At 45.4% G+C, this 13,710-nt stretch overlaps 1 protein-coding gene across 2 annotated transcripts in view; it reads left to right on the forward strand.

Annotated features, from left to right (window-relative positions):
• EFHD1 (EF-hand domain family member D1) overlaps positions 1-4,993 on the forward strand; it is a 43,172-nt gene extending 38,179 nt beyond the window's left edge. For both annotated transcript variants that reach the window (XM_081490969.1, XM_081490968.1), the window contains exon 4: positions 3,708-4,993. In XM_081490969.1, the coding sequence (XP_081347095.1) occupies positions 3,708-3,842 (135 nt within the window). In that variant the 3' untranslated portion in view covers positions 3,843-4,993. The remainder of the gene's footprint in view (positions 1-3,707) is intronic.
• The last annotated feature ends 8,717 nt before the right edge of the window (positions 4,994-13,710 follow it).

Raw genomic sequence — 13,710 nt, forward strand, 5'->3', positions numbered from 1 at the left:
GGGTCTGCTTCCTGCCCACCCTGAAGCACAGGGAAAGGGGGAGGGATGCAGTGGGTGGGAGAGGAGTCCAGAGTGGACAGACTGCATTCCTCTGTGTTTTCTGAACAAGGGAGGAGGAGATGGACTGCAGGGTGGCAGGGTCCCTGAGGACTGCAGTCATCTGGATGACCACTGTGCGGAAAGAGCTGGGAGGAGGGCAGAGCCTCGTGAAGGACCAGCCCAAACTGGAAATCCTCACCCCCAGTGGGTCCTGGTGTGGCTTCTAAGAAAAACACATTCTCAGCCTACAAGCAGACAAAGTCCTTGGTCCAAGAGTGGGACTTGGCATGTCTTGCAGAAGTGCAGGTCCTGGCAGTCGGAGGTTATGTGACAGTTGCTGTTGTGAAGATTGTTCAGGCATCTGTTCTGGGTTGGAAAGTGAATAAATGCGAGGCCAGCACATTAGGAAATAGGAGCTTGAACCCAGGCTGTACGATTCTACAACTATTAGGGATACTTGGGGGAGGGGCTGGGTAGACCACAGTAAACTCCAGCTTGGACATCTTGGCATAATCAAGAAAGAGCAGTCTCTGAGGACTCTGACATAGGGAGCCAGGGGTGAGAACCCCAAGGGCCTGAGAAATACCTGAGAAGTTTGGAAAACATAATTTCCTTGACCCTATCCCTAGGGAGTTGGATTCAGAAAGAAAAGACCCTAATGCTGGGAAGGATTGGGAGCAGGAGGAGAAGAGGACGACAGAGGATGAGATGGTTGGATGGCATCACCGACTCGATGGACATGGGTTTGGGTAAACTCCGGGAGTTGGTGATGGACAGGGAGGCCTGGCGTGCTGCGATTCATGGGGTCGCAAAGAGTCAGACACGACTGAATGACTGAACTCAACTGCCTATTGATAATTTCACTGGTATTTATCTTCAGAAATGGACCCTTGTGAAGTAAGCACAGGGAGGATTTGAAAAGGATATTGTAATTTTTCATTGAAATATGAGATTCTGTATTGGGCTACCATAGATGTGGTTTTCCCAGGTGGCAAAGCAGTAAAGAATCTGCCTGCCAATGAAGGAGATGTGGATTCGATCCTGGGATCGGGAAGATCCCCTGGAGAAAGAAATGGCAGCTCACTCCAGTATTCTTGCCGGCGAAATTCCACGGATAGAAGAGCCTGGTGGGGCAACGGTCCATGGGGTTGCAAAGAGTCGGACAGAACTTAGTGACTATACAACAACAACCATGGATGTCATGAAATGAAAATCAGAACGGACTAAATAAAAAGCATTGTAGGGAATGGTAAATCTTAGCTGCAGCACTGCAGAGAAGTGAAAGAGCGGACCAGGGGATAGACTGATGAGACAATGAAACAAGGAAGCTAGTGATAGAGAAATCAAGGAGAAGATGCCCATAGGTAGAAATAACGAGAGATGATGATACATTAATTTAAAACCATTAAAAGCTCCATAAAGAAACTCATAGATACAGAAAACAGATTTGGTAACCAGAGGGGAAGGAAGTTGGGGGACAGACGGGAGAAATGGATGAAGAGCGTCAACTACATGGTGATGGATGGTAATGAGGCTCATGGTGGTGATCCCTTTGTAGGGCATACAGATGTTGAACTATAATGCTGTATACCTGAAACTTATATAAAAGGTTATATCACGTTTATTCTCTAAAGCCATTAAGAATCTGATAACAAAATCAGATGAAAATAACACCAAACAATTTATATATCAATCTAACAAATATCACTGTAAGAATCCTAAAACATTAAGAAATGGAATGCAATTATAATATTTGAAATTTATGTTAAGATGGCAGGGATAATTTTTAAAAGATATTCATATCATAGGTAGGTTAAATTAGAAAAATGTGACCATTACCATTAGATGTCTCAAGGGCATTTGGTGAAGTTTAACACACATTCATAATCACACATTTGAAGATAAGAAAATATGCTTCTTTGACATAAAAGATTTACTTTCTTTATAAATATTAAGGCATTCTATAAGGCACTAATATTAACTAATGTAGTACAGGTGCAGGAATAAACAAACTAGTTAGTGGAATGGGGTAGAAAATAATAAAAACAGATCTCCTTCTTGTGGGAATTTACTATATGGAAAAGATAATTTTCAAATTAGTGGGAAAATAATGGGCTATTCAGTAACAGGTGTTGAGACAATTGGCTATCCACTTAGGAAAATGAAGTAAAGCCCTCCACTAGGCTCCCTCACTAAAATAAATTGCAGGGGACTTAAAGGGTCAAATGGGAAAATGAAAACATAAAAGTATGGGAAGAAATTACAGGAAAATGGGTTTAGAACCAGAGTGGCATAGGAGAACTTCTTAAATAGGATATAAAGTACAAAAGCTAGAAAGGAAATAAGTGAACTTTTTGATGACATCATAATTTAAATGTTTGTATGACCCAAGATACCTTGAAGTAAAAAGACAAACAAAAGACTGGAGGAAATTAACTGAAAAATATATACCTAAATTATGTAAAGAATTGCAAATTAAAGGAAAAGAAAACTAGCTGAATAGAAAAATGGGCAAAGGATATAAATGGGTAGTTTATCGAGAAAAGAAAGAAAGTGAAGTTGCTCAGTCGTGTCTGACTCTTTGCGACCCCATGGACTGTAGCCTACGAGGCTCCTCCATCCATGAAATTTTCCAGGCAAGAGTATTGGAGTGGGTTGCCATTTCCTTCTCCAGTTTATCAAAACAGAAATAAAAGATGGTGCCAATTTTTCTTCCACATCAGATTGGCAAACAGGAAAAAGGTTAATGATAAGCATTGGTAAGGTTATGGGGAAATGAGCCTTGCATTTCATGACGGTGGGGTGCAAATTGGAGCAGCTCTTTGGAGGGCGATCTAGCAGTTTTTATTAAAAATAGTGTACACCTAAAGATGGGGTTTCCCTGGTTGCTCAGGGGTAAAGAATCTGCCTGCCAATGCAGGAGATAGGGGTTTGATCCCTGGGTTGGGAAGATCCCCTGGAGAAGGAAATGGCAACCCATGCCAACCCATTCTTGGCTGGAAATCCCATGGACAAAGGAGCCTGGTGGGCTACAGTCCATGGAGTCACAAAGAGTCAGACACGACTTAGAGACCAAACACCACCACCTAAAAATATCCCTTTGCCGTAGGCAGACTGATGCAATCCCAGTCTAAATGCTCACAGGGAGCTCATTTTGTTCTTGACTTCCCCTAGAACTAAAGAATACCATTGTGAAATTAAAAGTGGAAAGTAAGTAGAAGTGGGCAATAGAAGTGGGTGTGGATATGAACAGTATCCTGGGACTTCCTTGGTGGTCCAGTGACTAAGGCTCCATGCAGGGGACGCAGGTTCGAACCCAGGTCAGGAAACTAAATCCCACTTGCTGCAACTAAAGACCCAGTACAGCTAAATAAATAAATATTAATTTTAAAAAAAGTATCTTGAAAAATAAGCTTAAAGAAAAGAAAAAGAAACTCAGGCGGAATAGGCAACCCCAGCAGATTGGAAGGAGCATGTGTAACAGAGAAGCAAGTAAAATGATGATATCGTTGCTGTTAGAAAGCCAACATTGGAAGACCAAGGGCAGGGAGCATTGGCTCAGGGGTCCTTCCAGGGTCCCAGGCCATGTGGCTGGAGACCACCAAGTTCTGTTTGGTGGGCTGCTCCCTCTCCAACTCTGTTGATCTTCCCTGACTGTTTCTCTGCAGGTCCAAGCCTTGTCCTGTGCCAGTAAGTTTGAAGCGGAGCTAAAAGCAGAGCAAGATGAGCGGAAGCAGGAGGAAGAGAAGAGGAGGGTCCGCCAAGCAGCCTTCCGGGAACTCAAGGCCGCTTTCAGTGCTTAGTGGGGCTGACCCTGACCTCTGACCACAGCTGTGCCTCACAGATGCTCCAGGGAGAGCTGGCCAGGCACCCTCACCCCTGCTGACCCTTTGCTCCAACCAACCTCCACACCCACCACCCAGGGCACACTCCTTGGCCTCCTGGGGTGGCAGGGGCAGCTCTTATCCCCATTTGGGAACCCCTCCCAGAAGGTCCCGCTGCCCCCCTCGAGTCTCTCTCCTGCGCGCCTTCCTCCACCCTCCTCTGTAGCCAGAACGTGCCTCCGCTTGGCAACCTCTATTTTTTCCTGTCTCTTTCCCCCTCCCCATCAAAGAGTGGTCTGCTGAGTTAATTCGTGCAGATACTTCTTTCCTTGGTGGTCCTCAGAGGAGAGAGTAGCGGGAGGCCAGTGCTGTTAACAGCATCCATTCTCTTGGATCATCCTTTTCTGTGTCTCTCCTTTCTTTCCCATCCAGCCTCCTTGTTCTCATTGTTCACCTGCTCCTGCCAGATGCTTCTGCATCTTCCATCCTTCAGTGATGGTGAGGTTTAAGGCAGGCCAGGCTGGACCACAGCCTGGTCCCTCTCCAACCATGGGCCACAGCACACTGCTGAGGTGACAGAAAAGAGTGAAGAGATGGGAGATTCTGGTCCTCCCCATCGCCTTTCTCCTGTCCTTAACATTCCTCTTAGGTCCCTCCCTTTTCCTCCCCCTTTGCACTTCTCAGCCTTTTCCCCCTTCTCCTAAATACTGTGCTACTTAACCGTAAGAATGAGAGAATGATTATAAATAATATTAATGAGTAGAAGAATTCTTATTAACCCTGACTCGATGCAAATTATATCACAGTAGACCCTTGCCGTCACCAAGTAACAAATCCAGAGTCTTTCAGAATCTGAAAAGCTATGACCATCTTCACCATCTAGCCAGTTTCCAACATTTGCTCTAAGGTGTTCAAAGTGAAGCTGTTCTTCAGCACACATTTGTATATGTTATGAGTTCTTGGGATTGCTCCCAGATATCAGGGGTTTGTTGTACTTGATAAAATAATTTCTAACGTCATATTTATTTCTTCCCTTTTTTAACTGCTGTCTTTACAATGAAGAAAACATCTGCATTTTTACCTTACAGCTGTTCTTTTTAAATAAACGGTGCAAGTGGGCTTAGCCATCACCTCAGCATGCTTCTTGTCTTTGAATTGGAGGAGAGAGGAGGATGTTTTCTGCGCAGGCCGCTTCCAGCCCAGGCTCCTGTTTGACGTTGAGTCCCTGAAGTAGAGTTAGAAGTGGTCACTATGGGACTTCCCTCATGGTTCAGAGGTAAAGAATCCGCCTGCCAAATGCAGGAGACATGGGTTCGATCCCTGATCCAGGAGAGAGCTAAGCTCCCTGGAGCATCTAAGCTCATGACCCACAACTGTCGAGTGTACGCTCTAGAGCCCAGGAGCCACAGCCGGAGAGCCTGTGCTCCGCAACAAGAGAAGACACCGCAGTGATAAGCCCCCACACCCCAACTAGAGAGGAGCCCCCCGCTCACCGCCACAGGAGAAAAGCCTGTGCAGCAATGAAGACCCAGCACACCCAAAATAAACAAATTAAAAATCAGTAAATAAAATTATTTTAAAAAAAGTGATGACTCGAGGTTTGGTTTTCTTTCCAGGGCCTTCTGAGTAGGAAGATTGTCTGCTACTCTTCTCTTTCCCATCACTGAGGATTCTTTCAGCTGCAGATAAAATCTGTAGCTTAATTTCTCTTGCTTCCTAGACCCCTTGAAACTCTGATGAGGGCCAGTGACCCCTCGCTCCCATGTATAACTCCACGGTATATAGTAGACCTAAATATGGTAAGGACCCCTGGCCTAAAAGAACACCCTTGACTCCCCAGGGAGGACAATTCCTGTTTCTACACAAATCCAAGACCTACAATTCTGTGGCATCATTTTTCCATGGATGGTCACCCCACCACCTCCCCGCTGGAGGAAGTGGACATGGAAAAGGAAATGGAGAAAAAGGAATGGAGAGGGAAAAGGAAAGGAAAGAGTCCTGCCATATAATCCGGCAATCGTGCTTCTTGGTATTTATCCAAATGAGCTGAGATCTTTTGTCCGCACAAAAACCTGCACATCAATGTTTATAGCAGCTTTATTCATAGTTCCAAACTTAGAAGCAACCAAAATGTTCTTCAACAGGTGAATCATTAAACGGGTCGATCCATACAATGGAGTATTAATTCAGCAGTGAAAAATATTATTCAGTGTTAAAAAGAAATGAGTTATCAAATCACAAAATGACATGGAGGAAACTTAAGTGCATATAGCTGAGTAAAGGAAGCCAATATGGAAAGGTTACATTGTATATGATTCCAGTTGTGTAAAATTCTAGAAAAGGCAAAATTATCAAGACGTGAAAAGATTAGGGTTATCAGGGGTTGGGGTGGGCGAGGAGGGATGAACAGGGGATTTTTAGAGCAGTCAAACTTACACTGCATGTTGCTATTGTTTCAGTTACTAAATCATGTCTGACTCTTTGGCAACCTCATGAATTGCAGATGGCCAGGTTCCTCTGTCCATGGGATTTTTCAGGAAAGAAGGCTGGTTCTGTGCTGTGTGCTTAGTTGCTCAGCTGTGTGCGACTCTTTGCGACCCCATGGACTGCAGCCCGCCAGGCTCCTCTGTCCATGGGGATTCTCCAAGCGAGAATGCTGGAGTGGGTTGCTATTTCCTTCTCCAGGGAACCTTCATGACCCAGGGATTGAACCCGTGTCTCTTGCTCTGGCGGACGGGTTCTTTACTATTGAACCACCAGGAAAGCCCACATGATGCTATAATGGTCATTATACATTTGTCAAAACCCATGCAGAATGTATAACAAAGAGTGGGACCTAATGTTACTATGGACTTTATTTAATAATAGTGTATAAATAGGAGCCCATCGGTTGTAACAAATGTACCACACTAATGCAAGATGTTAATAACAGGCAGAAACGGAGTGGGAAGGAAGAGAGGGGGTATGTGAAACTCAACTTTCTGCCAATGTTTTCTGTAAACCTAAAACTGCTCCAAAAAATAAAGTCTATTAAAGCAAAGGAAAAAGAAGGAAGGAAGGAATGGAGATAACAGTGTAAATACTTCAAATGTCCATTTCCTTCCATGGACTTCTAGGCCCATGTGAGAGCTAAGACCTCTTGATCGCAAATGATGGAAAATGAAACACAAAAGGACTTATGAGGGAAACAAGGACAACTGTTGGGTTATGGGACTACAAAGACCAGGGACATGTCTTCTCTGCCCCCTCTTTGCCATGAAGTCCTGTAAACAGTGTTCTCTTTATGCCTGCCATCCACAGCTCCCCGCCTCAGCTCCATGGTCATGGCCTTCATTGGTTCCTTCCTGGGAGTCTACAGTAGCCTCATAACTGCTTTCCCTGTCCTCATTTTGCCCTGAGTTAGAATCATCTTTCTAAACTGTAAAGTGTTTCTAGCATCTTTCCTTCAGTTTTTGGCTCCCCACCTTCAGGATCTGGCCCCTACTCACCCGTCTTGTCCTATATCTTACCCCTCCTCTCCTCCAAATGGTACTCTCCTGGAATATGCAAGACCTAGTGATTCCTAGGAAGGGCCATGCATCCAGACCTTTCCACTTCCCTCTGCCTGGCACGCCCTCCCTTCCCTGGCAAGTTCTCACTGTCACTCAGCTCAGAGATGATCCTCAAGAAGTGTTTTGATGCTCCCAGGTACCCCATCTCAGGGTTCCCATTTCACCCTAAATTTTTCTCCACTGTAATCCTTATGACATCGTGCAGTATTCTTTACTTTTCTTCCTCCTTGTTTTAAAGATTAAATTTTTTTTGAAGTATAGTTGCTTTACAATGTTGCTAGTTTCTACTGGACAGCAAAGTGAATCAGCTACACCTATACCTTTAACCCCGCTTTTTTGAGTTTCCTTTCATTTAGGTGACCACAGAGCACTAGGTAGAGCTCCCTGAACAATACAGCAGGTTCTCATTAATTTATCTATTTTAGACATAGTATCAATAGTGTATCCGTGTCAATCCCAATCCCCCAATCTCTCAATTCATCCCATCCCCCCCTCCTTTCTCCTTCTTTGGACTTTTGAATTCTTCGAACTATGAACTCTTTGAAGGGCAGAATCTGCCTCACCCACTGTTGCAGGCCTGACAGGTTGCCTGGCATGTGAGAGCATGCCCCCCGCCCCCCACGCCTGTTTGTTTCACAAGGACGTACCAGGTTCTTTGGAGCAGACAGACGGACAGGAGAGGGCCGCTGCCACTGACTCAGGGACCTTCCGGATGCCTGACATGGGAGCCTGGCCTGAGGGGACAGCTCTGAAAGTCAGGACAGCAGAGATTGTGCGGACATCTGTCTCACTGGAAAGGTGACAGGTCTACTCCCCAAGGTCCTCCTTTGACTGAGCGGTAGGGAACACCAACAAAAAGGCAGCTCTGCCTCTGCCCTGGAGACTGTGTAATGTGATAGGAGCTGCAATCAGATACTAATTAGGCAGGTACTGTATCCTCACTGAGTCTCTGTTTCCTCATCTGTAAAACGGGAATGGTGATTGTCTACCTGGAAGATTCTATGTCTGGCATTTACTTAGTGCTCGGGACATATGGGTCCCCTCTCCAGCTTCTACCTTCCCCTGCTACAATTCTATCTCCTCTTGAGCTCTGAGTCTTTAAGGTCACATGCAAGGGATTCCAGGCTAATTTGTATGTGCTCAGAAACTTAGTCGCATCCAACTCTTTGCAACCCCATGGACTGTAGCCCACCAGGCTCCTCTGTCCATGGGATTTTTCAGGCAAGAATCCTGGAGGGAGATGCCATCTCCTCCTCCAGGGGATCTTCCCAATCCAGGGATTGAACACACATCCCTTACGTCTCCTGCCTGGAAGTGCTCAGTCCTGGCTGTTGCCTTGGCCCCAAGCAGTTACTCATTTACCCAGCTTCTCTATTTTCTTGAGTCCCCTTTCCCAACCAGCCTGGAGAGATTTGTGCCTATCTGCCTGCTCCCCTGCCACACCCCTGCAGCTGACACTTGCTGAGCCCTCCTGGCCAGATCATGTGACTTGACAAGTGTGACCTTGTCCCTGCTCAGATTTCTCCTTTCTGACCCTGCTTGTACACCAGGCCAGATTCTGGCCACATCCTTGCCCACTAGCCTGACTGGTAGTAGGGCTGTAGGGGGCCAAAACTTATAATTCCGCCCACTTAGGAACGCACTAAGGATAGGACCTTATCAGGGGTCTCTGCTCCTTTCCTCTCCTTTCCAAAGCCAATCATTTTCCGCACTCTGCCACATGGTATCGGTGGGTGTACACATTGCTGTGGGCCTTTTGAAGGGCAATTTGATAGACTGAAAGTTCAGAATTGCGAGGACTTCCACGGTGGCCCAACAGCTGACTGCACACTTCCACAGCAGGGGGCCTGGGTTCGATCCCTAGTCAGGGAACTAGATCCCACATGCTACAAGTAAAGAACCCGATGCTGCATCTAAGACTTGATGTAGTCAAGTAAATTAATTAATTAGAGTTGTATCTGTGTCAGTTGTTAATTTCTGCTTTAACAAATCATCCTATAACTTAGTGGCTTTAATCAATAATTAACATTTATTATGCCACACCATTTCTGAGGGTAAGGAATTCAGAAGTGCTTTAGCTGGTTTCTAGTTCAGGGTCTCTCATAAACAGTCAAAACGTTACTTGGGGCTGCAGCCATCTGAAGGCTTGACTGGGGCTGGAAGACCGATCCCTAAGGTAACTCACTCATGTGATTCACGAGTTGATGCTGGCTGTTGGCCAGAGGCCTCAGTTTTCTTGCCAAGTGGACTTCTCTGCTGGATGGCCAGAGTGTCCTCACAGCATGGAAGTTGGTCTCTCTCAAAGCAAAGTGATACTAGAGGTGTAAGCCACCCACAATGTCTTTTAAGACCTCACTTTGGAAATCACGCTCTGTCATTCCCACAATATCCTACTGGTTACACGGGCCAGCCCAATCGGGAGGAAACACTGGGAGCCATCGTGGAGGCTGACTACTACAGAATCAGTCTGGATTCTTAATTGCAAGTAACAGAATCTAAGCAGACTGATTTAAGCAGAAGGAAAATTTCCTGAAAAGACATTGAGGGCCGCATAGAGTCACTAGCTGGTTGGGGGACCCAGTTAAGGAAATAGGCAGGAGGCCAGGTGGCTAGGGACCACTGCCAAAAGAGCTCCATGGATACAAGCCAGGCCTGGCACCACTGCCCTGGGTGATAAGATCTTTGGGATGTCCTTCTTCTGCAGGTGCTTAGTCCAGATTCAGAGTCTGAGGCGGAGCCCAGTCACATGCCCACGTGTTGGGAATGGGAAGGGTTAGTATCTGGACCACCTGTCTTCTATAAGGGGAGGTCTCCCACCAAGATTCTTATTTTCCCCAAACATGGAAAAGTATTTCAGATACAGAACAGTTGTGAATGAAAGGCAGGTGTCTGCTGCAGAGACTGTTGTTGTTCAGTCGCTCAGTCATGTCTGACTCTTTGTGACCCCACGGACTGCAGCATGCCAGGCTTCCCTGTCCTTCATCATCTCCCGGAGCTTGCTCAAACTCATGTCGGTTGAGTCGGTGATGCCATACAACCATCTCATCCACTGTCACCCCATTCTCCTCCTGCCTTCAATCTTTCCATGCATCAGGGTCGTTTCTAATGAATCTGCTCTTTGCATCATGTGGCTCAACTATTGAAGCTTCAGCTTCAGCATCAGTCCTTCTAGTGAATATTCAGGATTGGTTTCCTTTAGGATTGATTGACTGGTTTGATCTGCTTGCAGTCCAAGGGACTGTCAAGAGTCTTCTCCAACACCACAGTTCAAAAGCATCAATTCTTCAGCGCTCAGCCTTCTTGATGGTCCAACTCTCACATATGTACATGATTACTGGGAAAACCATACCTTTGACTAGATGGACCTTTGTCGGCAAAGTAGTGTCTGTTTTTTAATATGCTGTCTAGGTTGGTCATAGCTTTTCTTCCAAGGAGCAAGCATCTTTTAATTTCATGGCTGCAGTCACCATCTGCAGTGATTTTGGAGGCCAAGAAAATAAAGTCTGTTACTGTTTCCATTGTTTCCCCATCTATTTGCCATGAAGTGATGGGACCATGATCTTCATTTTTTGAATGTTGAGTTTTAAGTTAGCTTTTTCACTCTTCTCTTTCACCTTCATCAAGAGGCTTTTAGTTTCTCTCTGCTTTCTTCCATAAGGGTGGTGTCATCTGCATATCTGAGGTTATTGATATCTCTCTCGGCAATCTTAATTCTGGCTTGTGCTTCATCCAGCCCTGTATTTTGCTGCAGAGATACTCAGGAGCTTTGACCCAGGGATTCTACCCCTGGGAGTTTACCCTATAGGTAAATATAAACATGAATAAGGGTATACTTAAAGGGAAATTTATTGTTGCATTATTTGTTATAGCAAATATAATGGAAACAATCAGGGTGTCTAACAGCAGAGGATCAGTTAAGTGTATTCTGATGTGTGCTGTGCTTGGTTGCTCAGTCGTGTCCACCTCTTTGCAACCTCATGGGCTGTAGCCCGCCAGGCTCCTCTGTCCACGGGATTCTCTAGGCAAGAATACTGGAGTGGGTTGCCATGCTCTCCTCCATCCATGTAAATAATCACTGCTAGGCAGACACTGAAAAGAACGCGGAGGACTCCAGGACATATTCTTGGAGAAAGGATGGGAGCAGAGCAGTAAGCACAGTACCACTCATGTGTTTTGTTCTGTTTTACATGAGAGGTACAATGCCATGTCTCTGCCCACGTCAGCTAAGCGGCATGAGGTCAGTGCCAAGTAGATTTTGAGCAACTGCTTGTATCCTCAGCTCTTGGTGGCACTGAGAATTAAGAAGTACATCATGCTTGTTTCCTTACACAACCAGAAAGCCACACAGGAAACTGTCATCAGTGGGTTACTTGAGAGGGGAAAGAACCTAAGAGTCCTGAGATTCCTAGGGAAAGAATTTAGGTTTGAGAGGGTTTTGAATTTTTTCTGTTATATGTTTTTGAATTCCTAAAAATATTAAACTGTAAACACATACTGCTTTACTATTGCAACTGCTAATAACATTTACTAAAAAAGAAAGGGGACTCTCTCACTGCAAAGAAAGTGAGAAGAGCAGTAGAACGTGCATGTGGGAACTCTTTGGGACAGCAAAAATATGAAATCCTCAACATGCAAGACTCAGGAGAAAGCGAATACCATTTTGGGACACACTGTGGGGTGTTTACATGAAAGGATACGTTTATCGTATTCCAAGATCGTTTTCATGATTTAATTTTCTTGGTACATCTGGAGGTTGGCAATTAAAAAAAAAAGTTTAAATATGCAAGTACTTTTAGAATGAAAATGTTTTCAAACATAAAAATGGATCTGTTTCCATAGTTATCATCTGAGCAGTCTTTCCTTGCTGTTTGCTGTGCTCTCTTCCCGCACTCTCCTCCTTGAGTTTCCTCTTTCCTTTTCAGCTGTGTACCCAACGCTGTAATTTAGGGTACCAGTCTGAGTGGGACTGCCTTCTCCACTAATGAATCCATCCTCCTTTTTTTTATCCACTTCCAAATGTCTGCACCCTCCCTTACCCATCACCTACTCTTTTCTAATCCTCTGTTCTCCCTGCTCCACAGACACACCTCCAGTCCCCAGTCCCAGATGCCTTGATAATGCTACAGATTTGGCATTGCCAGCCAATCTCTTCCTCCCTCTCTTCTGAGACTGGTTCCTGCTTCTAACCTGGTCTTCCCTGTAACTTCTTTCTGTCCACCAACTACACTCTTTCTTCCTGAGAGCCTGTCTTAACTCCATGCTTTTCCTCTCTACAGTTGCTGGTTATGGGTGATTCCCCAGGGTTTCACAGATCTCCTCTCCATGGGTGACTCTCAGATTTTTAGTTCTGACTGCCTCTAAATCTCCTTCATTTCAAACTGTCTGTTTAAAATTTTAGATGATTCCATAATGGCATCCCACTTAGGTATTCTTGCCTGGAGAATCCCACGAACAGAGGAGCCTGGCGGGCTACAGTCTGTGGGGTCGCAAAGCCTGATGGGCTACAGTCTGCAGAGAGTCAGACATGACTGAGCAACTAACACTATTAGTTTGCTAGGGCTGCTGTAACAGAATATCACCAATTGGGTGGCTTAGCAGAAATTCATTGTCTCACAGTTCTGGGTGATAGAAATTCAAGATCAAAGTGTTGACTAGTTCTTTCAGAGGGCTGGGGAAGAATGCTTGCTCCATGCCTCTCTCCCTGCCTCTGGTGGTTTGCTGGCAACCTTTGGTTTCCCTTGGGGTGTAGAAGTATCACCTGATTCCTACCTCATCTTCACGTGGAGTGCTCTGTCTATACATGTCTGTGTACGAATTTCCTCTTTTTAGCTTATTTTCTTTGTTATTTATTTACTTGGCTGCATGGGGTCTTAGTTACATCACACGGGATCTTTGTTGGGGAATTTGGGCTTCTCTCTAGCTGTAGAACTTGGGCTCCAGACTCCATTGGCTTGATAGCTGCATCTCTCCGGCTTAGTTGCCTAATGGCATGTGATTGAACCCATGTCCTCTGCATTGGAAGGTGGATTCTTAACCACCAGACCACCAGGGAGGTCCCCAGATTTCTTCTTTAAAAAAAAAAACCAAACCCTAATGTTACTTATTTATTTATTTTTGGCTGTGCTGGGTTTCCGTAGCTGCGTGGGTGTTTTTCCAGTTGCGGTGAGCGGGGCCTACTCTCTAGTGGTGGTGGGTGGGCTTCTCATGACAGTGGCTTTACTTGTTGCGGAACACAGGCTCCAGGCACAAGGGCTTCAGTAGTTGCAGCACACGGGTTCGGTCTTTCTGGCGCGAGG

Source organism: Giraffa tippelskirchi, chromosome 5 (genome assembly GCF_054371585.1).
Source record: "Giraffa tippelskirchi isolate mGirTip1 chromosome 5, T2T-mGirTip1v1.2.pri, whole genome shotgun sequence".
Lineage (NCBI taxonomy): Eukaryota > Metazoa > Chordata > Mammalia > Artiodactyla > Giraffidae > Giraffa > Giraffa tippelskirchi.